This window comes from Rhinichthys klamathensis, unplaced genomic scaffold (assembly GCF_029890125.1).
Source record: "Rhinichthys klamathensis goyatoka isolate OS25496 unplaced genomic scaffold, OSU_Roscu_1.1 h1tg000053l_1, whole genome shotgun sequence".
NCBI classification, from domain to species: Eukaryota; Metazoa; Chordata; class Actinopteri; order Cypriniformes; family Leuciscidae; genus Rhinichthys; species Rhinichthys klamathensis.
In genome coordinates, this window is record NW_026606598.1 from 1,363,038 (window position 1) to 1,390,690 (window position 27,653).

Here is a 27,653-nt window from a genome sequence, read left to right on the forward strand (position 1 = left end):
GTATACCCCTTACAGTTATGGTGGAGGATGCGCTGGCAATTATTCTCGGTGACACCCCTGGCAAATCAACAAACAAGGTAGTAAGCTTTTGTTAATTGTTAGGGCTGTCTGACTGGAAGAGATTTTGAAGGAGAGCGGGAGAGCTTCACTCCGATGAGGCGAGTGAAGCTTCACTCCGATGAGGCGAGTGAAGGAGTAAGTTAATTATACTGCTGACAGTATAAGAAGTCGCTGAGAGCGTCGTTAAGGGTAATGGCAGCAGACAGCGCAAGCGAAGCGTGCTCTGTGGGGGCCCCGCTGGGCATTACTGGTGTAGCACCACCCCAGCAGAGCACGTCCCTGGGCTAGAGGTCCAGTGGCACCGTAAACCTGCTCAATCTCTTCCATCTCAGATAGGGGATCCCCGAACTTAGTGAAGTGAATCAGGCAGTTAGGGATACTAACAATAATAGGGTTGTTTGCCAGGGATGCATCAGGAACGATTCCGAGAGAAAAATTTAAAAAGTTGTGACCCAAATTGGCATGGACCAGTATATGTAACTGTGATTTTGGAGTATACTTTGCAGTTTCATCACGCAGAAGCCAAGCTGTGTTGTTCAAAGATCGCCGCCTCCATTTCTGCAATAACTTCAGGTGAGTATGAACTATGATTAAGATAAAAAAAAAAAAATGTAATAACTTAATCAGTAACCTGAAGAGTCCTGAAACAAATAGTGAGACAGGAAAAGCAAACGCTGTAAGCAGCTGTGCTCTAAAGCCCTCACTTTAAATAAATTTGCAGAAATGATTAAGTAAATGGTAGTCAGGATTTTGATTCTGATTGGAAATTTAAACAACTTGACTGGCTACAAACAAACAAAGAAACAGAAAAATTAAAATGTTTAGCCTCGTATTGCTTACGATGATTACAAGAAGCAAGTGAAAGAAATTCTGGGTCAGGGATAATTTCCCTGGACAAGCGACTAAAGTTAAACAGACACTTTGTGAAAACAATATTTTGCAGCTTATGAAAATTAATGTTCTGCCAATAATAATGATGAAGATTATGATTGGGTTATTATGATTAAATCAGCCACTGGTGGACTGTAAAAGAATACAGAGAACTGCTTAATCAGTAGCTCTGTTTGCATTCCTGAATGGGACACACTGCTTCAAGGGTGTGATACTGTAGTTGAGGCTGAAACAAATTCACCAGATGACAGAGAGTGTTTTAATGGTGGTCATCAGGACCATTTAATACGTAACTCTAAATTCCCACCGAGAAGGTGTTTAAAAATGTGATAGAATGACAACACGTTTCTGGTAATAATGTGAGTTTGAAAGTAGATCAGTGTTTAAATGACGATATTAAAGTTGTCGTCTGAGAAAGAACAAGAGATAAAACAAGGTCAAAAGATTGAAGTCTTAAAGTGAATCCTTTTGAAGAAAAGATCTATAATAGTAATTTTTATAAGTTGATGTAAAATTAATGACTCCAACAAATGTGAGTTGCAGAATATATCAAAGTAACTTAAAGGATGATTGTGTTGCAATTAAAATTTTTAAAAAGATTTTAGATGATATAGAGAGACTAATCTCACAGATGATTTACAATAACTGCAAAAGTATCACAAGCAGAGAGTGCTTGCCTCAAACTTAGTGTGAATCCTAATTGGAGATTGATAAACTCCAAGAGAAAACTTAAGTCAAATATTAAGTTATGGTAATTGAGAACTTGACAACTAAAATTGAGATTGAGAAATGTGAAACGTTATTGAGAACTAAAATAATTATTTTTATGTAAGAACAAATAAGCAAAAGCAGTACTGGATTAACAGTTGCTAAATGCTGATTAAACAAACAGCTTGAAAAGTTGACCATGAAAGAACAGAGCTGATGTTTTGCTTTCAAAAGATAAGTTTGTTATTGGCTGTAATGAAACAGTTTGCTTATCTGAATCTGATGTGTGCTGTGGCTGAAACTGCCAGTGCAACAGACTCAATCTGAGTGGAAATTTGTAATGCCTAAATTTCCTGATGTGTGGGCAAAAGACAAATATAAATAATATGTTTATTTGAAACCGTATGTAATTTCTGGCAAAGATGCCTTAAGCTGGGATAGAGTTAAAAGATGATAGATAAATGTTTGATGTTAGAAGTATATGAGAGAGCAGTGTACCATCCAATAGAGTCTCAGAGTCTCTCTCATTCAATGAGTCAGCTAAAAGCTGGTATCTGTGATAATGTGTAAAGCACAGTGTTTCAGTTGAAGGATCATAGACACAGAGATGTTTTAAAAATAAAACTGAATGACTTTAAAGAAGTATTTAAAATAATAATACAGATAGAGATGACATTTTGATTAGGTTAATTTAGGACCAGTAACTTCTTTGTCTGATCTTAGTCCCCACCATGAAACGGGGGAGGGGCCGACGGAAATGTACACTGAATGTACGGTTGTGATCTGAATTCACTGAGTATAATCCAAGTAGCTAGGTTGCTGCTTTTAAGATAGTTAATGGATTTAAGTGATTAAATACTGTTGTTCTGACCTGTCTCCCTATGTGAACACTATTAGGCAATCCGAATGGCTCTGGTGACTCTTGAACGTGCCTTTCCTAAGCTCTAGAAAACAGCTGAGTTCTGTTGAAGCAAACAGCCTGTGATGGGAAAGAGCGGTCACCAGTGGGCACGAGTGGCTACTCAATGACGGGTAAGACCTTCTATTGGCCAGACAGGGGGCAACCCAAGCCAGAGTGGATCACGTAAAGTCACTGGGCATCTCAAGATGGAGGTGTTTATGTGAGAAAGGTATGAGAGTGGAACGGATGACTGTGAGGCCAGCAGCATCCTTTATCGTTAGGGCGGATGCGCTGTGAGGAGTTACAGACAGTCTGACCCCGAAACGTGAGTGTTCCTCTAATACCAATCACCAGAAACCGCATTCATTGTATGGCTTGTTTTTTTATTGTGACAAGCGTCTGCAAATATGCCAGGGGAAAACACCCTGATGGAGATTATAGATAAAGGGCTAACAGGAGTGGGCTTTCAAGAGCCAGCTGAGGCCATGAAGTGATTCCCATTAGTTGTTGTGGAGACAGTAGCAAAACTTTTTATGTACTGGTTTGCCTTATGGGCAAGGAAAATCATAGTGTTGATTTTGAACTAATAGGTCTATGACATAGTTTTAACTCCTGAAGGTCGTTAGACATGGTGGTGGCTAAAGATGAAGACAGCTCTTGTAGATTTGAGAAAAGTCTGGATAACAAGGTGAATGGTCAAAGGTTATTGTAATTAATTTAATATTACATTATGTCTAAGTTACAGCCTTAGAAGGCTGTTGAAAAAGATTATTTATTTATAGTGAGAGAGACTGCTTGAGCAGAGGAAGGGATGGTAACTGTGTCTGTCTTTCCATTATTGGCCTGCTAGAGCAAGCTGAAGCAAAATAATGATAATGAAACAAAACAACCCAGCTGACCTTGTTAAATTCTAATGAATAATGAACAAGACATGCTTTGAAACTGGTTGGGAGACCATGTAAAATTAGGTAGAAGCTACCGGAAAATGGGAAGTTTAAAATCTTATTTAAAATTTAAATCTTTTTAGCAATAACATAAAGAAAAATTAATATTGAAAATGAACAGTTAACATATGCGTGTCTAGTATGAGTGCGTGTGATGGTGACAGCACTTTTTGTCTTGTATGTATTAGTTTGGGGTACTATTATTTCCTGATTTTGAGGATATTGTGTCATTAACCTCTGGAATTAGTGTTTTATCATTACAGATGGGTTAAGTGAAATGACCAACTTTAGAAAAAGTTGATAATTCTAAGTCAATCTGATGAAAAGACAATGCAGAACATGGGACGAGCTTTAATTGGAGTGGTTTTCCAGCTCTGTCTGCTATTGGTAATTATGAATGCTTTTGTCATTTATGATATTGAACTGAATTACTCTCTGGATTAGTATTTTATATAAATTGGAATTGTAAAGAAGATTGCCGTCCATTCTGGGGTAAAACTCTTGTCTAAATTCAACTGAGGGTCTAAATTTAAATAGACAACTAGGTGGGATCATAAGGTTAAACGTAGGGAAAAAAAAAATATATATATATAGACTTGACGGCAGAGAGACAAAGTGGCACATTGGCTAAGTCACTATCCAAATTATCCAGAGTGAGCTCTATCATTTTTATTGAAAGGCCGGAGGGCGAACAAAGAAGGAGTGAATATAACTTCTAAAAAGAAAAGGTTTTATTTCTCAATCCCTTAAATGTATGTATGACATTAGATGTCTAAGAAAACTACAATTTAATAAAGGTAAAAAGAGAAAGCAGCTATATGGCTGTGGGCTGGGATCTGAGTAACATAATATTTTGGTTTCTGTAAAACTGTAAAGATAAGTGGAACTGAGACAAATACTGTGAGAAGTAGTTAAAATGAACAATAAAGTTGAAGCTAATGATAAGAAAACAAGAGTATTGAAGAATTAATAAAATACCATGATTTCCCCTAACGAGGGAACTTTAAGTGTCACTAGGCTGACAGTGGTGAGAGACTCGGATGCAGAAGGAACTGGCATGTAGGGCAAGATGGAAGAAATATAGTAGAAAAAAATGTATGTTATGAAAATACAATTTCTGATAGGATTTATGGAAGTCAAATTAAGTTTAAATGGTATGAAAAAGGTTAGGGTTAGACATTGTATGATTGACAGGGATTCAAGTTATATAAGGATAAGGAATGAACAAAAGCTTTATTAAGCAGAATGGGGAACGATCCTATATTTTAGTGGTAAAATAATGACTGAAATGATGATGTGAATTTGTTTTATTTTATTTCTATTTTTGAAACAAACAAAAAAGGGTATAAGATGTTATACAATTAAAATGGTACATGCTATGTGACTGTAAACTGAAGGATGATTTCAGTAAAGACTTAAAGTGCTTACATCGATTATTATGGGTCTTAATTATTAATATTTTATTGTTTGTTGTTTATTTTTAGTTAGACAACCATTGTGTTTTAAACCTAAAGGGTCTATAAAAGGGGTAGTGAAAATAATGGATTAACCATCCAACTTTGTTTATAATAAAAGGATTTGGAAATCATAATTTTATAAATAAATAAAAAACTAGTGCATATATTCTGGTACTCATGATTATAGACAATGTCTTTATTTAGGATCTGAGTAGTGACTGTGGATCTAGCCCATGCTAGGAATACAGCAATAGTGCTTGCTTATTTAGCCTGGCTTCCAAAGAAAAAAAATATGTACTTGTTTCGTAATCAGTTATGTGTTTTATAAAATTTTAACCTGACTGATAAACTGAGGAAGAATGACATTGATGTCCTGTTGTGAGTGGAAGGTGGGAGAGCCTCTTAATGGGGACTGGAATTTTTAGTATCCAGCATGTCCGTGACGAGGTGAAGAGACAAGTGTGACCCATCAGGGGAGCATGCGTCACCACTCCTCCCTTCCGTAGTGACCTCACTGGTTAGACCAGACGTGGCGGTATTGGACCCCACATTGGTCTAAAACGGGGGACTGAAGGGTTGGTCAAAATCCCTTGCCTCTTCAAATACATATATAATCATATATCATTTTGAATGGTTATATACTTCCTTTATAAAAATCAATAATCAAATATATTCATTATCACATAATAATTTTTATATTCTTGTGCTTGTGAAATTATATTTTCTTAAATGCATGGATGCAAGTAACCAGTTTCTTTTAGGTGCATTCCAATCTTACTTTGAGATTGCACTTAGTACACGCAGGACACGAAGGCCACGTAACCCACAAGGCCGTTTGTCTCTTTCTCTGGGATCAGTAGAAAGGTTAGAGGGTCCTAAAGGCAGCGTGGGCACATATGATTCTTCGCTGGACATATGGTCAAGCTATATTGAGCGTTACTATCAAACTTTAATTGTTGTATTAAAATGTATTCTTTCCAGTATATTTCCTTCCTTGGGAGTAAATACCAGTGATCTGTTTTTCTCCCAAACGAGTGAATGTTTTAGCAGTATGTTTTGGTATACTTAACTGATAATAAGGAGCTCAGACTCTCTTCAGCCTTGATGGGAGCTGTTATTTGCTAGTGTCTGTTATTTGTGTGTGTGCGTATGACATTCTATGTAGGTTCTGGACGGTCGGACCAGACACCCCGGCGCCCTTCTCTAACCTGCGAGGCCACCACAGACCTAAATCTAATGAGTGGACGACAACTATCTTTACTAATGGCGATAGGCACCCCTATCTCCTCACATGTGTTAAATTGTTTAGGCTTTCATGTTTCTTAGCCAATGAGAATCATTCAACCTGTAAGCAATGACGTAGCTTAGACCTTGGAAATGGTATAACTGCTGTGATCTTTGTAACTGTAAGCGAGGCGGCCTACGAACTCCTGTGTGAGTCTTGAAGCTGACTTCTGCTGATGAAAATGCAAACTATCTTCAGTAAAACTTTTCTTTAATTTTTTTATAATTCTGACTCCGGGTCTTCATTCTTCATATCTGGTTCTGGGTCTTTGACTGTATACCCCTTACAGCAGACACACACAACTCAGACAGAGATGAGGGGATAATGGGTCTGACCCCAGACAAAGGGGAAACATTAGCCTCTATATGCCACCCAGGAACGACAGACATCAGGAGCCTTCCAGAAACAAAAGGAGAAATGGTGAAACATTGAACGATCAACACCTTTGGTGATTGTTTAAATACTGCAGGACAACATTTGCTGTAAGAAAGTAGCTGGTTTGTCCTGAAATAAGGAAAACGAGACGGCCTGGCTATTTAGAGTTGATTGTTAGATGAGAGGAGAGTTGTAACATAATCTCCCCTCTAATGCTGCTATAACAGATGCAACCAAACTCTCCACCCAGAAAAGAAAAGAAAAAACACAGCAGCTTGAATTCAAATAAGCCGATTGTTCATGGGTTCGGTGTGAGAGTCCCAGCCCTCTGAAGCAAAGAGAAGCTGATTGTCCCATGGCTCTCTAGTGAATGAGTGTTACCCAGACTGCAGGGGGAAGGTGGGGGTACAAAGGCCCTCTGTCTTACCTGCAGTGACTCTGATTTCACAACACCACCCGCTCCTGCTGCTGCAGCTGGCCTGCCGAGTGACATTGGGACATAAACAGTGTCTTTTCAATGTTGCGGTGCAAAGCGCAGATCATAAGGAAGATGGAAGCTAAACCTCTGTGACTGGTGCATGTTCTAACACAGTGGTCTCTAACTCGGTTCCTAGAGGCCCACAGCCCTGCAGAGTTTAGCTCCAACTCACCTGGGGCTTCATTTATAACAAAACAAGCCCTGAAAGGGGCGTACGCCACTTTCGACGCATACGTTCTATAAAAACAAAACTTGACAGGAAAATGTACGCACCTGCACGCAAACTCTGACCCATGCGTACAAACATTCTGGAGACAGAGCAGTTTGGCGACACCGATGGTGAGCTGAAGGACTGACGGCAGATGAAGGAAGAGTTTCATCTGATCATAAATACAGTGCATGTTCACAATAACAGTTTAAATAAATAAAAGAACGATTTAAATTATGCTTTAGGGTACATCTGATATACACATTCAGATTAAATATGCCATTTTCATTAATGGAGTTAAGCACTTAAATTATGAAATCATTAAAGAGAAGTTACAACATTTTTTTATATTATAATAAATATAAATATTTGTAGTGGATGCGATACTTTTGAACACTTTTCCTGTGGCATGCTGTGTTTTAATGTTTTAACCACAGCGAGGATTGCTTAGGGCATGATAATAGCAGAACTCATGGTCTGAGGAAATATTTTCACGCAAATAATGCACAATTAGGCCTATCTGTTTCCATTAAAAATATAAAGAAATACTATTTGGCCAGTGGAAAAGATTGAGAAAAACTTTTTTGGCTTTCGGGCGCACGTACACTTTTAGTAAGGATCTTATGGTGCGTTCACGTGCTATGGAAAATATTATATTTTCCACTTGTGAACTGGTATTTACCAGTGTGTTGCGTTCAAGTGCTTTTGTTGTCATAATGTGGTAAAAAGATGGAGATCCAGACCTGTTATTTAGCTAAAACTATTTTAGATTGCTCAAGTCATCTGCTACAGCAAGAAAATAATTTATCAAAACTCAAAAGGTAAATAATATGCTGTATATTTTCTAGATCATGAATAGTAGGCCTACATATTTTTACCATTCACGACTCTCGCGTAGATCTCCGTCATTTTGAAAAGGCCAAAGGTTATCTCATCTCGGCAACTCGTGCATCAAAATATTCTACGAGCTGCCCAGTGGGATTCGGAAATACCACATGAGGGGGTGTTCATGTGCATTTCCACGTCGGCTTTTGGTATTTACCATAATTACCATAGCACGTGAACGCACCATTAAAGCTGCAGTCCGTAGCTTTTTTGGGGTTAAAAATGATCCAAAATACATATTTGAGAAAATACATAACCAGCCAGTGTTCAAAACTATCTGCTTGCCGTAGCTCGATTCAAAGCGGTAAGCTTAATAATGTTTTTAATTCCAGTGGTAGGCCTACTGGTGGATTTCCGCGGGAGATTCGAGCATGTCTTTGCGTCATTACGTCACATCTGTACACATAAAGAAGGAGTCTCGGCTAGTAGCCTATATTGCGTGTGAGGATGTTGGAGGTGGAGATTTAGCCTTTTCTCACAGCACTTGATATAATTAAACTTATCAATTTGATGGCGGATCCAGAAAGGTTCAAACGACAATCACCAGTGACAACTAGAGATTCACCCGCTGTAAAATGCAAAAGACTTTGTTCGGACTTCGGAGTGGCTACAGAAAGAAGAGACTGCAACCGGACCATGCGAAAACAAGGCTACATATCGGAAGGACATATGTAGTCACGCAATGCTTGCTTATGTTGTTAACATTAACAATTTGAGAACAAAGTATAATTTGCACGGTTTTGCGTGATATGATAACTTATAAGCGATTGTTAGATTTAATCAGCGCGATTTACTGCAATGTCAGAACCAGAACAAAGGTGGATGTTTCTTACTAGTTCAAATGACATTTTCCGGTGAAAATTATTATGTTGGTCATACTTCCAAAAAGAATAATCTGTGACTCTGAATGCCATTATCCACACCGGCGCGGTGACTGACAGCCTCACACTCTCCTCAGACATTGTGTTCCTCCGCGCTGTGAGGTGTCGAGGGTGTTGAACTACAACTCACGTAAAGTTGATAATTCCGCGAATGACTGCAATTGCAGATTTCGAACAGAGATGGCGACAAAGAGGAAAAACGCCGGACTGCAGCTTTAAGCACAGTTTTATAAATTAGGCCCTGCTTGGAAGTTTCTAGTGATCCTGAAGAACTTGATGAAATCAGGTGTGTTTAATTAGTGTTGGAGGAGCTAAAGGGCTGAGGAGCCTACGTTCCTGGAGGCCTGTGGCCTAATCCACAATAATAGCCTACGTTTTCATTTGAAAACGCATATTTTTCTCTCCGTTTTGGCCTTCAAGCGTTTTTACATTTGGCTCTAGGGTTGCCAACCGTTCCGTATAATACGGAATCGTTCCGTATTTGACACATAAAAGGCTTGTTCCGTATTGAACTGATACGGAACGCACTTTGTTCCGTATTTTTGAGAATCAATTCAGAGCAAATCCATGACAGACGCATAGCTTCTAATATATATGTCAGACAGACTATGATGAATGAACGAAGACCCGCTGCTATAATGGCAAATTCGGGGACTTGGCGCCACCTTGACGGGCTCTGATGTGTAATGACGTAGAGTTGGCTCATTGGTCGTACGTCAGAGGCGCCCGCGCCATTTGATGTGCAGTTGCCGCAGCGCAGCCTGAGCAAGCCAGAGCCAAGCTGTGCAGCTGCAAATGCATTTTGTATTTTACAGGCTTCAGTAAATCGAGTAAAATGTGTTTCCGAAGACATTTGTAGGCTATGATAAGAAAAACTACTAAAAAAAAATTTTGCACCGGAAAGAACATTCTAGAAGTCTTATTCTATTGAATAAGTTCGCACAAGGCTACAGAAAACTGTTGTGTTTATTTTTCTTCAAATGCAGTCTAAGCCGATGAGTTTCGAATGTTATATGTTGTATTTGTTTAAGTTAAAAATAAAACGTATTATAATCTAAACAAATACATGGTTCATTTTTGGCAAAATGATCATGATAGCCTTTATAAATCTGTGTGGTTAAATCTTGTAGCCTATATTGATTAAGCCTACTTTGCTATTCTATAAATATATAGGCCTAATAAGTTGCATTATAATATGATATAAAATGTATGAATTTCAGGGGGCATGTCACTACCACATACCATAACCTTATACAGTTGTATCAGATCAAATGCACATGATTATCCTTGATTATTGTTATGAACAGCAGCTACGCTAATTATTTTCTATTTGCTTCTCTGTTTTATCTTGGGATGCGCATCCTGAGGTAACTAGAGTATGTCAGCTCCAGTTTGGATCCAGCCTCTTACGAAGACTTCAGATGAGACGGTGACACCTGAGACGGTGCCAACCCCCGCGAAGACTTCAGATGCCCAACACCTATGAAGAGACGATGCCAACCCCGCAAAGACTTCAGATGACGCAAACTCTGAATCAACATGCACCAATGCTATATTTTCTAAATGTCATAATCATTTGTTAACATACAAGTATTCATTACTTCAATGAGCTCATTGTATTTGGTATATCAGGTGGATGGCCGGGTGCATGTGCATCGTTTACCTGGGGAAGAGATGGCAGCAGGATGCATGGGAAGAAAGCAGGAGGCAGTGTTATGCTCTGGGCATGTTTTGACCCGTACCACCTACCTAAAGATTGTTGCAGACCACATACACCCCTTCCCTGATGGTGTTCTCGTGGCCTCTTTCAGCAGGAGACTGCACCCTGCAAAAATTGTTCAGGAATGGTTTGAGGAACAATAAGTTTAAGCCAAGGTGTTACCATGGCCTCCAAATTCCCAGTGGAAAATGGAATCAGTCCTATTAAGCATCTATGGGACGTGCTGGACCAACACATCTGATTCATGGAGGCCCCACCTCACAACTTGCAGGACCTGCTGGGGATCTGCTGCTAATGTCTTGGTGCCAGAGGTCTTGTGGAGTCCCTCGGAGCATCAGAGCTGTTTTGGCAGCACAAAGAGGACCTACACAATATTAGGCATGTGGTTTTAAAGTTGTGGCTCATCAGTGTGTGTTATGATTTGCTGGTTCTTTTCATTCCCATTCATCTCAATAAATGAACTCTGCAGTCCTTGTTCGTGGGCATCAACGTCTGTATAGTTGGGGTTTTTAAACCAATGACAAATCAATCTGGAGTTGCAGGATAATAACAGATTCCTGACCCTTGAGGTCCTTCTCAAGAGTCCACACTTTGGTGCAGTAAAGACAGTTAAGTTGTAATCTGCTATTGAGTTTACTTGCTTCTTTTTAGCTTTAAAGAAATGTCCGCTTTTTTTTCATTCACTTTACTGAGTATCATGCTTTTAAATGTTGATGGCTCCTATAGTGCTTTTTGTCCATATTATAATTATATTAATATTTTACAATAAGGTTTATGTATAATACATTATTTTATATAATTTGTTGTTAATATCTTTTTTTCGTTCAGCATAAATTACCTGCTAACAGCAAACCGTATCTCCTTTCAATTCGTTGTTGTTCATTCGCCTCTCAGCTGTCCTCAACAGCTCTGGAGCACCGATGACAATTATGTGATTTCATTGCAGGTTGATACAAGCAGTTCACCCTTTTCAGAGTCAAACATCCTGCAAACTAAAACAATCAAAACAATGTACATAATAATAAAGTATAATTTTAGATTTCCCTCATAAAAAGAGCATGCACGATTCCTCCAGTCCAGATCAAACAAATGTTGACATCTACTGGGATAAAACGGCATTGCAAAGTTCCCAAAACCCATGTAAATCCAAAACAAACGGAGAAACCCCAAATTCAACAGAGTGAAATGTTAAAATGAAGCACTTTATTTATTTTCATTTACTGGGACAACCATAAAGTACATCCAGAATAGAAAAATAATATGCGCTTGGTTGCTTTGGGCTCATTTCCACTCAGCAGAAACCACCCACTGTAATCATTCTGCTCTTTAGTGGGCCAACAACAGGAAAAACATAAAAAACTAACTAAAGAATTCACTGCCTTCCAAACAATCCCAGATAACACACTATTGGAAAAACACAGTATCCAACTCACACTATTCTGACACATTACAATCACTCTGATATAAAGTACCCAGGACTCAGAATGGACAGGACCTCAGTCAGTGCATCTTTAACAGGGTAACTGCCTTGGTTTCGTTTGCAACAACAAAGAACATGGCCCCATTCACATAAAGCTACCCTGGTAAGATTACACAGAGATCATAGAACGAAGCATCAAGATCAAATCAAATAAAAACAAATAAGTCTGAAAGAATATTATTCAGGAACTAAACTGATATGCACGCGCTAATTTAGATGCATGCGCAGATGAGACCAAACTAAACAAAATATATATTTAACAAAACATATCACTGTTTGTCATGGGAACAATGAAAAGGAATCAAAAAGCAGCTCCTTGTGGATCCTAATTAAAATCCTAATTGCATTTTGATTTAAACATAAATAACACTTTTATTGCTAAATAAACTCTGCTAATAATTCACGTACTGGCACAAGTTAGGCATTATTTCAACAAGGAAATATGCTGATAAAGCAAAACATGTTAAAATTACTAGCAACTGTTCAAAAAAAGGCCAAAAAGCTTAAGTAGATTAACAAGTAACCAAAAACTTATACATAATTCAAACACATTATTTAAACATGAGCTTGTGAAATGTAATCATTTGATTCGGAACAAATTAACTTGTCAAAGAAGTATTTTTAAACACAGAATTATGTGGAAAAGGAGAGATCACCTCCACTGTCATTAAAACTTTGTACATTTAAATTAACTTCAGTATTGTGTTAGTTTTAAGCTTATTTACATATTCGAAGGGAGATCATATGTGGATGAGCTGGAGAGGAAAGTTCACTCATCTGAGCCATTAGCTTGAGTTTTTTGCTCGCAGTCTTCTGAAGGGTCGCCCTGCATCAAAAAAACAAAACACATTATTTATTTAAAAATATAGAACCGTTTCAAAGGTCCTTCTCTCGATTTACTAAATTTGCCACGGTAAATAAAGGTTCATACATTTGATAAAACCCCCTGTATCTCCTTCATGATGGTGTCGAGGCTGGACACTGTGCTGTGGAGCTGCTGTTTAAAGCTGCCTTTCTGCTGGTCTGATGATCTCAGGTTGTTCTCGGTCTCTCGGAGGTTGTTCTTCACTTCGTCCAGCTCCCTCTGAAGGCTGCGGTTAGCCGCTTCTAGCTCTGACGTGTGCTTTGAATCCTCCTCTACAAAACAAAACGTTTCGATTAACACATGTAATGTTATTGAGGTTAAAATTTTTTATTGTTTATCAGTTTATGGAATTAAATTATAGCTGATAAATTTCCACCAAATGTTGAAAAAAAGAAAAAAAAATTGTCGCGGTCGAATCTCCAAAAACAATACTTTTCAAATAACACTGTTGTCAGTTTACATTGAGGCTATATATATGGTCAGACACTTGCATGACATTATATTATTAACATTTGACCAAAATCAAGAGTTTTTTTTTGTCCAATTAATTTCAAACATACGTGTTCTGTCCGTCATTAGAACGGCCGCATCTGAGGCAGTTTTGCGACAACTTTCAGGTTATAAAGTTTATTGCAGCTACAAAGGGGCTTAGTTTTATCTGTCATTTGGCCAACATAGCATGTTATTAAAGATGAAGTGCTTAGCTTCGCACAGGCTGTTTAAGACAGTTTTGGCTATGACTCAATGACAAATGCTAGACTAAGACACTCTTCTCCGCTACTCTAATACATAAAACATTAGCCTTTTATATACAGTGTTGGGGAAAGTTTCTTTTAAAAAGTAATGCATTACAATACTGCATTACTCCCTAAAAAAGTAAATAATTGTGTAACTAATGTTACTTTTGCGTTACTTTTTCTCACCTGGGGCTGGGTTTGCTTGATTAATTAATAATAATTTTCTTTGTAATATTTCTGGCAAATGTAAAGGCCCTTTCACACCAAAAGTGAAATGAATAAGCCTAAAACACAAATCCACACCTGTAGAGGGTATTCGTATGGTTGAATTGGATCTTCAGAGGTCAGCAGCAAAGACATTGGTTAGTAAGGTGAGTTTAAATACAAAGTATATTTGTGTTATTTAGCATATTTAATTATTGCAGGTTTGCATTTAATTGTTTTTATTCATTTTGAGGAATACTGAATCTGTTTTTGTGCAAGTGAGATGAGTAAATGCATGCTCATATTTAGTCTAGAACTACAATAATCAATGTCTTCACAGCGCACACAACGCCTCTGCCTCTTACTCCTGATTTCTCTCAACATGGGGACAGAAGAGCTGTCAGTCAATAAATTGGAATAGAAAGTAACTTACATTATTTATTTATTTTAAATGTAACAGATATTACTTTACTAGTAACTTGAAAAAAGTATTTTGATAAAAGTAATTTTCCCCCAAACATTGTTTATATATATATAGTGTTTCTTGAGTAAAGAAAACACTGTACATATTCAAAACCAGTTTTTTGTTTACACTTGCATTGCAAACAAGCGGAGGTCCACAATGTGTGCGGCAATTAATTCAAGATAGAGCAGGAGAGGAGTTATGAGGTTTTAAATGGCGAAATATGGATACGAGGTTTGCGCCCGACAGCAACAAAAAGTAATTTTAGTGGGGAAAAAAAGTAAAGAAAACCTAATAAAAAAAATAAAAAATAAAATGGTAAAAAAAAAAAGATTAAAAAACCCATTTGTGGGCAGAAGAAAAAAAATCCTTATTGTTGAGCTCTGCTGATGAATTGTAAAAGCACAATTTGAGTTGTTTTGATATTGACTAATAGCCTGGTTAAAACCAGACCATTCAGTTATGGTCTGGTAAAGCGTCATAGACAAATCATTTCCAGAGGGGCGTCACCAACGGACATCGCGGATAGACCTAAAGCCAATCAGAGCGATGAAGGAGATGACGTATGCAGAGCGGCGGAGAAATATCTCAGAGTGTTGTTCTTTGCTCGGTTTTTAACAAAAGGGAAACGTTCAAATCGCTTAAAACAGACGCGATAGCTGATTCGAAAGAGTGATGTGCGACGGCGGCATCCATCTTTGTAATGTAGGCTACAAAATCTGCTTCAAAATCCCAGCGCTGTCGTCATCGTGTAAAGCCCGCCCCAACGTTTCTGATTGGTGCCTCGAGCTCGACGGATTGGAAATGGGTTTGAATGAGCTCTTTCCCAGACTAACTTTCAGAGCAAATCTAAATTTGCAGGAAGTTGTCTGGGTTTTCCCAGGCTAATTGACTAAAGCTCAGCGACACCAAATCAACACCTCTTCATAACAATCAGACATACTTTGTCAAACACACAATGAAAACGAGACAAGTGAGATTGTTACCCATTTTAGTGTCCTGCTGCATGAGCTTCTGCTCAATTTCCTCTCGGGTTTTCTCACTCTTCTCCAGCTTTTGCATCATGCTTCCCACGTCCACCATGGCTCCCTTGTAGTCGATCAGGCTTCCTGACCCACCACTCTCCTCCGATTCTCGCTTGACCTTCTGACCGGGCAGCAAGATTTGGTTACCTGTGGGTGGACACAGAGGGATTCAGTCTAAAGTAGCCTCATGGATATGTGCTCTAGTGTTACAAATAAGCTTGTCTGTTCCAGCCATCATCCTCTTTGCAAACCTAAAAGGTTGTCTATTTGAGCATCAGAGGTCAACGTGGGGCTAGGCTCATCCTTAGGCCTGTCCGTCAGCTTGCGATAATGGCAGGACTCTTTAACCAATGGTTTGTTTAACAATTTCTTCACCTGAAAAAGAATACAAACAAGATCCGAGTATCAGATTAGTCTGGTGATAAATATTCTATATATCTTGCAAATACGAAATTGAAGGTAACACATTGTGTCCTGATCAGGCAGGATGCAACTAAAGGATCAAGCGACAAACATCATTGCTTACAACATTATATCTTATTCTTTTATCTCTTACTAATATAATAGTTAAACTGAATAAATAAGAAAATAATAATACTAATAATATGATAACACTTTACAAGGTTTCATTTGTAAACATTATTTAAAATGAACTAACATGTACAATACTTCTAAAGAATTTATTAATCTCAGCTAAACTCAACATGCACTAATAGATTTTTGAGACAAAAAATCGTATTTAACATTAATGCACTGTGTGTGGACTAACATGAACCTGAACACTTTAAAGTAAAATGAACAAATACTAATAAATGCAGTAAAAATGTGTTGCTCACTGTTAGTTCCAAGTTAATGCATTAACTAAAGTTAACAAATGAGACCTTATTGTAAAGTGTTACCAATATGATTAATAACACTTACTTGTATTATTAATAACAATATTAAAAACAATACAATAATAAATAATAATACATTGGTTTTATTACATTATTATTATTACTATTAAGTAATATAAATGTTACATTGAATAAACAAAATAACAATAATAATTAATAAGATTAGTATTAATTAACACTATTAAAAACAATAATTAGTTAATATTACTATTGTTAAAATAATATATTCATGGTATTATTATTATTATGAACTAACATAATGTTACATTGAATAAACAAGAAAATAATCATAATGATAAAAATAATAACTGTAGCAAAAAATTGTAGTGGTTGTAATAATAATGGCAATTAATATCAGATTCATATATATTTATATTGGGTAATAATAATAGTAAATATAATATTATGTATGTATATATCTATATATATATATATATATTCAGAATATTATATTTACTATTATTTAGGGGTGTGCCGGTTTCAGAATTGGTGATGACGGTTATGACGTGAGTCAATAGGGGGGGGGTTGGGGTTGAATAACTGTTCGTCTGTTATAGGACAACTTAGTTTGAATAAACAAGCAGAAGTGAATGTATCACACAGTAAACAAAACCTTAACGAAAAAACTTTGGAATGAACTTTGCAATTTAGACGCGCAAACTGCGTGCCGGTGTGGTGAGACGTACATGCTCGGGCAGATTCGGCTTTGAGTCGGTCATCCTCGGACACGGCACCGCGCTGTGCGCTGTAACAAAAAAAAGCCGTGCACACAGCCAAGCCAAATGGGGTCTTGCCGGTCTTGCGCACCGAACGGGTCATTTTTGCCGCGCGCACCTTCGCGCTCGTGTGGACGCGTCGAGTATAAACAAGGCTTTACTCCGTGTCAGCGCGCGCTCTGATCGGTAAAGCCTTGTTTATACTCGACGCGTCCGCAAGAGCGCGAAGGTGCGCGCGGCAAAAATGACGTCATTGCGGTGTGGGCGGTCGTGCGCGTTGGGTGCGCAAGACCCCATTTCGCCTGGCGGTGTGCACGGCACTTTTTGTAAAGCCTTGTTTATACTCGACGCGTCCGCACGAGCGCGAGTCGCCGCTGACTGCGCGCGCACCTCTCCAAACAGACGAGGCGTTTATACTTGACGCGCTCGCCGTTGTGCTATTCTGTGAAACGACAGGGGGCGACTCCGAGTATTTCTCCTCTAAAACACCAGGAATCAGCAGTGAAGAAGTAGTTTGCCGTTTATTAGTAGTTTATTAATTGCTGATTCATATAAAAAGAGTAATAAATGCAGTAGGTTTATTGTACTTTCACTGCATGTAAACTAGTTAAACAACTGAAGCCTTATTGAAGAGTGTTTAAACCTTAATTTCATCAGCAGGGCTTACTTCTGCTATTGTAGGCTTATTTTGTAAATATAAGCAGTTTAGACAAGTGCAAACTGGGTGCTTAATGCAAATGTGTTCCTATTCACAAAATGAGAGGCTTTTATGGTCGCCCATCAATACAAATGTCTCTGTGTATAGAAGGATCATAAACATGCTGGTACAGATGTACCAGTTCGGCCAGATTCGGCTCGAAGTCGTTCATCTTCGGATGCGGCGCCGCGCGCGATGTTACAAAAAGTGCCGTGCACACCGCCAGGCGAAATGGGGTCTTGCGCACCCAACGCGCACGACCGCCCACACCGCAATGACGTCATTTTTGCCTCGCGGACCTTCGCCCTCTTGCGGACGCGTCGAGTATAAAGGCCAATTTATACTTCTGCGTCGAGTGTACGCCGTAGTGTACGGCGTGGGCTACGCACGTAGGCGACGGCGTAATGAGCATTTATACTTCTGCGTTTAGGTCTGCGTTGCTCTGCAGTACAGCGCCGAAACGCTAGTTGGCGGCGGAGGGTTTTAATGTTCCACTGTGTTTAGATTCCTCGCGGCAAGAAGAAGAAGATTCCTGGCGGCTGTTTTGAGTTTAGGTTACTACAAGCAATGGCGACTGAAAGAGAGCAGATCATGTTGGAGTTGGAGCTTATCGAGGTGGAAAAGGTAAATTTTTAGTTTTTTTTAACAGTTTCGCTGTACTTAGAATTTAAAAATGGCGGGCGGTGCAGAAGAACACGCCGGAAATGCATAGGAGGAAACGCGATGCTACCAAGCCGACCAATCACAGATCTTGCGGTCCGCGTCGTGTAGTTACATTTTTGAGGAGGTGCGCGTCAGGTTACGGCGAAGGGTACGGCGTATGGTACGCGTCTGTGCGTATGCTACGCCGTACCTACTGCGCGCACCCGACGCAGAAGTATAAATTGGCCTTAAACAAGGCTTTACATCGCGCGCGGCGCCGCATCCGAAGATGAACGACTTCGAGCCGAATCTGGCCGAACTGGTGCGTCTGTATCAGCATGTTTATGATCCTTCTATATACAGAGACATTTGCATTGATGGGCGACCATAAAAGCCTCTCATTTTGTGAATAGGAACACATTTGCATTAAGCACCCAGTTTGCACTTGTCTAAAGTAACTGCTTAGCAGTACATTTACAAAATAAGCCTACAATAGCAGAAGTAAGCCCTGCTGATGAAATTAAGGTTTAAACACTCTTCAATAAGGCTTCAGTTGTTTAGTTTACATGCAGTGAAAGTACAATAAACCTACTGCATTTAATACTCTTTTTATATGAATCAGCAATTAATAAACTAAACGGCAAACTACTTCTTCACTGCTGATTCCTGGTGGTTTAGAAGAGAATTACTCCGAGTCGCCCCCTGTCGTTTCACAGAATAGCACAACGGCGAGCGCGTCAAGTATAAACGCCTCGTCCGTTTGGAGAGGTCCGCGCGCAGTCAGCGGAGACTCGCGCTCTTGCGGACGCGTCGAGTATAAACAAGGCTTAAAGGTGCACAGACCTCTCCCGAATCATCTCCAGCAGTAGCAGCCTCCGTTTCCCTCTTAGGCTGATATTAGTATTTAAACATTCTATATGATAAAAAAATGTTTGTAAAAATTAATAGCACGGTTATAGAGTTCTAATGACGGTGTTCAACTATAACCGTCGGTCTCACGGTTATATAATAACCGTCACACCCCTACTATTATTATTATCCAATATGAATTGAATTTAAAAAAGCTAAAAGAAGACTGCTGTTAATACAAGCAATTTAGATAAGATACGCATGGAATCTGAAAAAATTCAGTTTTTCCAATGAAAACATTCAAATCCACTCAATATTTCTCTTCATTTTCCCCAGGGAAATGAATGAGCAAGTTGGGCAGATTTTAAGAAATATATAAGCATTATAATGAGTTAATAACTGGAACTTTCCAAAGTTCCAAAACTTGGAAGTGGAACTTTACAAACTTTCCAAAGTTCCTCCTCAAACCTAAATGTGAAATACTGCACCTGAGCTCTGGAGAGATGCAAGCCCAGTGTGTACATGATCTCCTCCAGGTCCTTCTCCTGCAGGTAGCCGCAGTGACTCTGGTCGAAGTACACAAAGGCCATCAGCAGATCCTTGTTAAACGTCACCATCTGCTTTTTCTTCTCATCCTACAGACAGAATGAAATATTAAAGCATACCACTCTCACTATTAGAAATACTTTGTGCTGTAAAAGGAGATCTGTTGTTAACTCACTTTATCTTTAGATGATCTCTCTTTGGATTTTCGGTCATCCCGACGATCGTCTCTTCTGTCCCTGCCATTGGAGTCTTCGTCATCTTTATCTGAGGAGCACAAAGGATTAGTTTAGCATATGAATATTTTCATGTCACTTTGATTTTGCTTAATGTTAAAACAGATCAATGCAATTCACGATCAAAAGTGTGTTTGAGGATCCAGGTGCATTTGCTTATGAAACCGTGTGACCTTTACCATCGTCATCATAGTCATCTGCTTCTTCTGCCTCCAAGGGGTCATATTCATCAGCGTTGTTGTTGCTGCTGCCATCTTCATTATCATCATCATCTTTGGATTCTTCTCTCTTAATACCTCTCTCTTTCTCCTCATCCTTTACCAGGGAGACACAAATTGAGGGGCTTAATGTTGTATTCATATAAAAACATGCTTGAAAATGCAATTCATTTGAACAAATCACAACGCCAAAGCATTTAAGGGACATCTGAATGAATCCCAGAATCAATCCAAACAGGGTCCCCACACTGACAACTCTGTGTGAATTTTTCCATGTCTTTTCCAGTTGTCCATGATGCTCAAAAAAAATGTTATGAAAAAAAAAAATCTAGGTGATAAAAGAACTTTTGGAGCCAAGTGTAACTGGCTCAATGCTGAGCAATCACGCAATCACTGATCAATATCCACTACAGACATTTTTATTACTTCTTAAAGGTGCTATATGTAACTTTTCTTCTAAAATGAATGCTTTTTTTATTGCCTGTGTGTGAAGGGGTTGTAATCCCACATTACAATGATCTACTTGTCGGGTTTTGCTATTACCTCTGAAGGCCAGTATTCCTATTTCTATGTGAACGACCCAAAAACGACCTGCCTCCAGCACAACACAGACTCCAACACAAACTCCACATAAATATAAAAAACAAAACAAAAATGTATCTGCTGAAACTCGTCAGGCCAAACGTGAATCGGATCGACTTAGGACGAAAACACGGATCAGACCGTTTGAATTATAGAGAGACCTCCGCTATTTTTATTGTGATAAATTACAAGTTTTCAGATATGCTGAAATAAATAATGGTAAACTGTAATGAAATAGCAAGGTAAACTACAACATACATGAGACATGAAATGAATACAAAAGACTGTTCCAGGATAACAAAAAGTAGGTGCTTTAGGATGTAACTTTTATTTTATGTACTAGAAGATCTACTGTCGAACGTCACTCATCCCACTACTATCATATTGTTTATACACTTTTCCAGACACGTTCAGTACAGTAATGTTACTTCCTATGATCTTACTGTTACACTGAAATTGTTCAGTCTAGTTCACTAACCGTTTTCGTTATCATATTATACATTCACCTATGTTGACATTGCTGATTGTGAAAGATACACGTATAGTTAGTGAAATGGCTCATGCTAGATAACACCACATGTCGGCTAAATGCAGTCAATGTAACGTTATCATGGTACGAGCATGGAGCATTAGTTCAACGTCAAGCTGATAAAAGTAGCCTATTATTGTAACGTTGCAGTGGGAGTTTACATGAGTTTCCAGCATGTTGTGTGATGCTTTCTCCGGTGTGTTGAAAGTCTCAGTGTGGCCGCAACGTAGGACACGCAAGAGCACGCCACGAGCGCTATTGTAAAAATTGGTTGCAATCTAAAACATCACCGATAGAGGCTGCTAAAAAATACATATAGCACCTGTAAGATCTTAATAAATTTACACAACTCTTCCAGGAAACTGCTTAAAAAAAAAAGAAAATCATGGTCGTTGGAACCCACCTTCCTCTTCTCATCCTCCTCTCTCATTCTCTTTGTGACTGGCTCTCCATTTTCTTCATCCTTCTCCTTCTTTACATCCCTCCGTTCTGCCTCTTTTTTAGCTTTCTCTTTTTTATCTTTCCTCTCATCCTTGCTAGGAAGAGAAGCGAATGCTTTGTAAATCCTATAGCCGAAGTCTCGTTGAAGCATCTCGTTGAACAATTCAGCAAACAAAGACACCTGAAACAGATGCCAATTATTTATTTTTAGTATCATTGACATTCTATTATAATTTTTTTATATTTTACATTTCCACTGTTTTAGTTAATATTTTAATCATTTTGCAGTTTTTTATTTTTTTTATTTTGCAGTTTTAGTACATCAAGTTAAACTAAATGGCAATGAGAAAAAACTGCCTTGGGAACTGTTTATTTTGTTTTAAGTTACAATTTTTTTGTTTTAGTGTAGTTTTAATTGTGGATGAATATTTTCTGAAGGTTACGTGCCGCCTTTCACTGATTTACAAAAGTATAGCTGAAAGCAGAATATTGTAATTATATGAGGTGAAGTCTAGCGAAATATCCTAAAACCTGTTTGTAGTTTATAGGTAATAATTCTTTCAAACCATTAATATGCAGCAACTACGCAGTGATCCTCACCTCAAAGGAGTGCTCTTTGTTATCCTCCAGTCTGTAGTCCAGCAGCACACTTAAGGACATGATGCTGCAGTCAAATTTGCCATTCTTGGCAGCCCAGTTGGGGTGGACGATAATGGTGGGCTCATCTGGCAGAACATAACGTCTCTCCCTGCGCTGACGTTCCTGCTCCTCCTGTCGCTTTCGCTCCTCTTCCTGAAAATCATTTTTTTTCCATGTTTACATGCGATTGATTTAGACAGGCTCTCAATAAGAGCAGTATCCTCTGGTCTTCTCTCACCTCTCGGTCATCCTCCAGTCTGCAGGGCTCATTCTCCTCCACGATAGGAGGTTCAGGTTTCTCCGGCTCCTTGGACTCCTCCACCTGCTCCTCCACCTTCAGCTGTTTAGTGAGGCGAGCAATCAGCTGTGACTTCAGCCCTTTAGAGCTCAGTGTACGGCTCTCCAACTCCTTACGCAAGTCATTGACCTGTGTGCATTTAAGTTTCATCATCAAATATCAAATTTTCTAAGTTTATATCAAATACACTACCATTCAAAGTTGAGGTCGCTAAGATTTTTTTTAATGTTTTCTTTTGTACTCACCAAGGCTGCATTTATTTGATAAAAAATACAGTAAAAACAGTAATATTTAGAAATTGTATTACAATTTTAAATAAGTGTTTTAAATATTCATTTAAATTTGAAAGACAATTTAAAATTTCATTTATTCCTTTAATGGCAAAAAACGACTTTTCGGCATCATTTCAGCATCTTCAATGTCACATGATCCTTCAAGAAATCATTCTAATATGCTGATTTGCTGCTCAAGAAAATTATTACTATTATCAATGCTGTGTTATTATTATCCATTATTTTGTGGAAACCATGATACGTTTTTTTAGGATCCTTTTATGAATAGAAAGTTCAAAAGAAATCGAAATCTTTTGCAACATTATAAATGCCTTCACTGTCACTTTTGATTAATTTAATGCATCCTTGTTCGCCAATAAAGTACTAATTTATAAAATGTTCAAAAGGTACTGTATATTTTTTAGGGGTGTATATTTTTGTCCAATAAAATGCTCAACCATAAAATGTCCACAACAATTACTTTTGCGGAACTGTGACTAAACTAAAAACTATTGGTTATTTTATAAAAGGACAAGCCTTTCTGCCTAAATTTAGAAAGAATGTTTTATGGTGTCTGTCTATAAAGGACATAAAGACCCCATGAAATGTAATATAGAGAATATAGATGTACAAGATGACAAGACGATAAAAAGTTTGGTCTGTAGCAGATAAGCTGCTTGTGGAAAATCTCACCTTCATGGATTTCGGATCAAGCTTCGTCCAGTGAGTTGGCGTAGTGACTTCTTTTGAATCATCTTCATCCTTATCCTCCTCCTCCTATCCAGGTTATGTGAAAGAGAGAGGGAGAGAGAAAAGACAACAGTGTGTTAACACACCACTCTTGGACAAAGGAGTTTTCTGAAACAAAGGTTGATCCGTGCAAGAAGCAAGGTCACAACTGTCTCTCATTGTCTCCTGCTACTGAGCTCTTGATTGGGTAAAAAAAAAATTTCCACTGCTAGGAAGCTCTATAGCTTTCAGAAACAGATCCATATCCCACTCATCAGCCAATCAATGCCAGTTCTGTGGAATACAAAAAGATAATCAATGACAGTGGGTTTGAGAGATGGACATGGGACAGATGCACTCAGAGGTCTCCAAACCCTGTCTACGTTAATTGCTGTTTTTTTGGCCCATATATACTCTTTTTAGCTTGTTTTCTTTAACACCTAACCAGAACTGTCCTCGGGTAAACAATCTCCCTGGAAAAATCACATCCACAAAGGGTCTAGACACAGTCCAATCAGAGAAAAGTGTAAATAAAATTAAAAGAGAGACAGACAAGAGACAGAACTCAGAGAGTTCGGCAGATATCGAATTTCGAACAGGAAACAAAACAATCTAAAAAACACACAAACATCATAAACACAACTGGCTCTCCAGATTCCAGCATTCATTTCTCAATTGTTCTCATTGATTAATGTATTAAATTTCAAATCAAATTTGTTGTAAGTTCGTTGGAAATTTAGAGTCATGTCAATCAGGCCATCAATCGTGTAATCGGCAGAGCTGGAAGCTGTTTTACCAGTTGATGCAGGTGTCATAAAGTAGAATCTAAGCTCTTCCGCTGTGTGTGAGACTGCGTGACAGAGGGAGAGCAGGAGGAAATGGGGTGGAGGGTCAGGGATGAGACAGGGATGAGAGGAAGGGATGGTAAAAGTGGGATCTGTATGATGCCTGTGATACTTGTCTGTTTCTTTCTGTGTTTTCTGAGTGTTTTGTTTGTCTATTCCTGTGCCTGTGAGAAGCGGAAATGAGAAGAGAGGGATTAGCGTTCAGTGCCTGTTCTCCATCAGCCTCCTTCCGTTCAGCCAAGAGTTTCTCTGCCAGCTGCTCCTTGAGTCCACGGGACAGCCCCTCCCACTCTGAGCGGGTAGGAAGACAATGCCAAACATCCGGGAGAAATAAAACCACTGTCTCCACATGTGCGGGGACTGTCCGCCCTTTGTGAGTCTCCTCAGGGCGGTGATAGCGTATCTCTGCAAAACGATACCTGTCGCAAAGGAAGAAGCGCGTTGGAAAGAAACATTCTGTGAGACATTACCCATTTTCCCCCAACACACACACACACAAAGAAAGCTGCGATCCCCTTGACCCCCCGAATGAGACGCATTAGAAAAATACAATCTGCGGAACTCCACGGGGGGGTTTCTCAAGATGAACGGCAGCCACGCATCAGGGAGGTCGACAGACAATATCGACAGCTAAACAAAAACTACAATGACCCCTCCTCCCTTGCGACAGGCCCCTCCCATCGGCACCCGTGAATCTGAACCGGTTGCTCGTGAAGGATAGCTTATGAACCCCCGGGGGTGTGAGAGAAGGACAGATTCAGACACAGTGAAAGCAAGTTAAATATGTAAGATATTTAACACAAGGCAAAGGTCAGAGAGAACAGAAAGTAACGATGGCGGCGACGACTCCTCTGGCTCTGCTCTCGGAGCAAAAGAATCAATGCATTCACCACATATATAGATATAGAGGCAGGACTGCCACACACATTAGCATAAACATTGCAAAAGCAATGATCACAAAAGCATCAAACATGTCAGGAGATACACTGCTGTATCAAAACCATGCAGCGTGTCACAGACTTTTGGATGTTGTCTGCTGGGCATTTTTTTTTATATTAAAGATGCACACATGGAGATGCGTCGGCACAAATCGAGAAAGGAGCTGTACTTACCACTGGGTACATAAACTCAGATCAATGCCTGTCAGAGCCTTACAACAACGAATGGCTGTCTTTATAAGGACAGAGGCATCGTTTTCCGGGTCAGCCCCGTCCAAAGAGGGAGACCAATGACCCCCGATGGCCATGGCCTCATCCTTGCCCCGCATCCCCACCAGGAACTGAAAATAGAGGAGTTCAAATGGGTTACGCAAAACTGGGAAGATGCTGAGCGCTCTGAAGGAGGCGCTTGTGGCGGACACAGGGAGAGACAACATCAGATACGCTTATTCCACACAGCAAAGCATTCAGCAATGGAATAGGACAGAGACATCACAGTCAGCTCCCCAACACCATTTGAAACACCCAACATCAAACACAGGAATGGACAAACATCTTTCAGCGTCCAGGGGAACAAGAAAACTAGTTTCAGTGCACATGAAATTTAATCGATTGCAATAGCAAGATTCTGTAAGTAAAAATCCCATTTGACATTTAGAAAACATTTCAGACAGAGCTAACATGAGCTCAGAGGTCAGTAAATGATGGTATACACACTAATGTTTGAAAATCTGGGCTCAGTAAGAATTTTTATTTTATTTTTAATTTTTATTTATTTTATACAGCAAGGTTGCCAGTAAAGACATTTATGTTACAAAAGATTTATATGTCAAATAAATGCTGCTCTTTTGAACCCTAAAAAATGTATCATGGTTTCCAAAATATTACGGCACAACTGTTTTGAACGTCGATACAGCAAATCAGTATATTAGAATGATCTTACGTGACACTGAAGACTGGACTAACAGCTGCTGTCTGCTGAAAATTTAGCTATGCCATCACAGGAATACATAATATTTAAAAATATATTAAAACAGAAAGATCAAATAAATGCAGCCTTGGTGAGCATATGAGACTTCCTTAAAAATCTTACCGACTCAAAACCTTTGAAGAGTAGTGTATGCAGTCTGTGGCCCTTTATTGTTACTGATACTGAAAAACTTTTTTTCAAGAATGTATAAATACTAAATAATACATATCATTGTTTTTATCTATAATTTATTTATACTTATAATTATAAATTATATAATAAATTATTATATAAGAAAGAATTAGCATTAAAATGTAACTTTAAAATAGTTAAATTGGTAAGTGATAAAAGGGGTGTTAAAATTGGTAAAAGGAGCTTTTGCAGTGGTATTAAAAATAGGTACTGAAACTACACAAATTTTAGTATTATGACAACACGTTTGACATGTGCGTCATTATGGACCAGCAGACCTATCATCAGTCTTAGTTTCCCTTCTCTTTTGTGCAGCACTTTAAGATCCTTTATTTGCAAAGAAATATGCTATATTGAAATTATTACACTATGCATTTTATCATTATCAATCTGCTCCAAATGATAGGAAATGTAGATGTTGCTCATTAACTGGTAAGAAGAGTAGTATCTTCTGGCACTCTTGATCACTGTTCTTTATCAATATAAACTATCAGTATAAACTGTACAGTTAACATTCATAACCTATTATGATCAATAGATATTTGATTTATCGGTTTTTGCAAGAGGCTAGATGATGATTTCTGGTACAGATACAGACATACCACTCCTGATGAAGGTCGTGTGACCGAAACGTTGTGTGTTAATAAACATTCATTTTAAATCGCAAGTTACGATAGTGTGCGGGAGTTCCTTATCTGCTTTCACGACTAACTTGTTTGGTCCTATTATCCGACGCACCTATCACCTGCAGGTGTGCGATGGAGTTTGTTTACTACAGATACAGACATAAAAGACATAAAGTGAATAAATTACATGATTTGCAGTATTAGAAAAGCTACAGTCCCCGACACTGT

At 38.7% G+C, this 27,653-nt stretch overlaps 1 protein-coding gene across 2 annotated transcripts in view; it reads right to left on the minus strand.

The window, feature by feature from the left end:
* Window positions 1-12,957: 12,957 nt before the first annotated feature.
* The window catches only part of ccar1 (cell division cycle and apoptosis regulator 1), a 30,612-nt gene continuing 15,916 nt past the window's right edge, over window positions 12,958-27,653 (minus strand). For both annotated transcript variants that reach the window (XM_056248087.1, XM_056248086.1), the window contains 13 exons: window positions 25,812-25,978; window positions 24,908-25,118; window positions 23,819-23,902; window positions 22,794-22,982; window positions 22,517-22,708; window positions 21,879-22,097; window positions 20,326-20,461; window positions 20,089-20,177; window positions 19,856-20,002; window positions 15,819-15,942; window positions 15,529-15,714; window positions 13,205-13,410; window positions 12,958-13,099 (listed from right to left, as the gene is read on the minus strand). In XM_056248087.1, the coding sequence (XP_056104062.1) occupies window positions 13,043-13,099; window positions 13,205-13,410; window positions 15,529-15,714; window positions 15,819-15,942; window positions 19,856-20,002; window positions 20,089-20,177; window positions 20,326-20,461; window positions 21,879-22,097; window positions 22,517-22,708; window positions 22,794-22,982; window positions 23,819-23,902; window positions 24,908-25,118; window positions 25,812-25,978 (2,007 nt within the window). In that variant the 3' untranslated portion in view covers window positions 12,958-13,042. The remainder of the gene's footprint in view (window positions 13,100-13,204; window positions 13,411-15,528; window positions 15,715-15,818; window positions 15,943-19,855; window positions 20,003-20,088; window positions 20,178-20,325; window positions 20,462-21,878; window positions 22,098-22,516; window positions 22,709-22,793; window positions 22,983-23,818; window positions 23,903-24,907; window positions 25,119-25,811; window positions 25,979-27,653) is intronic.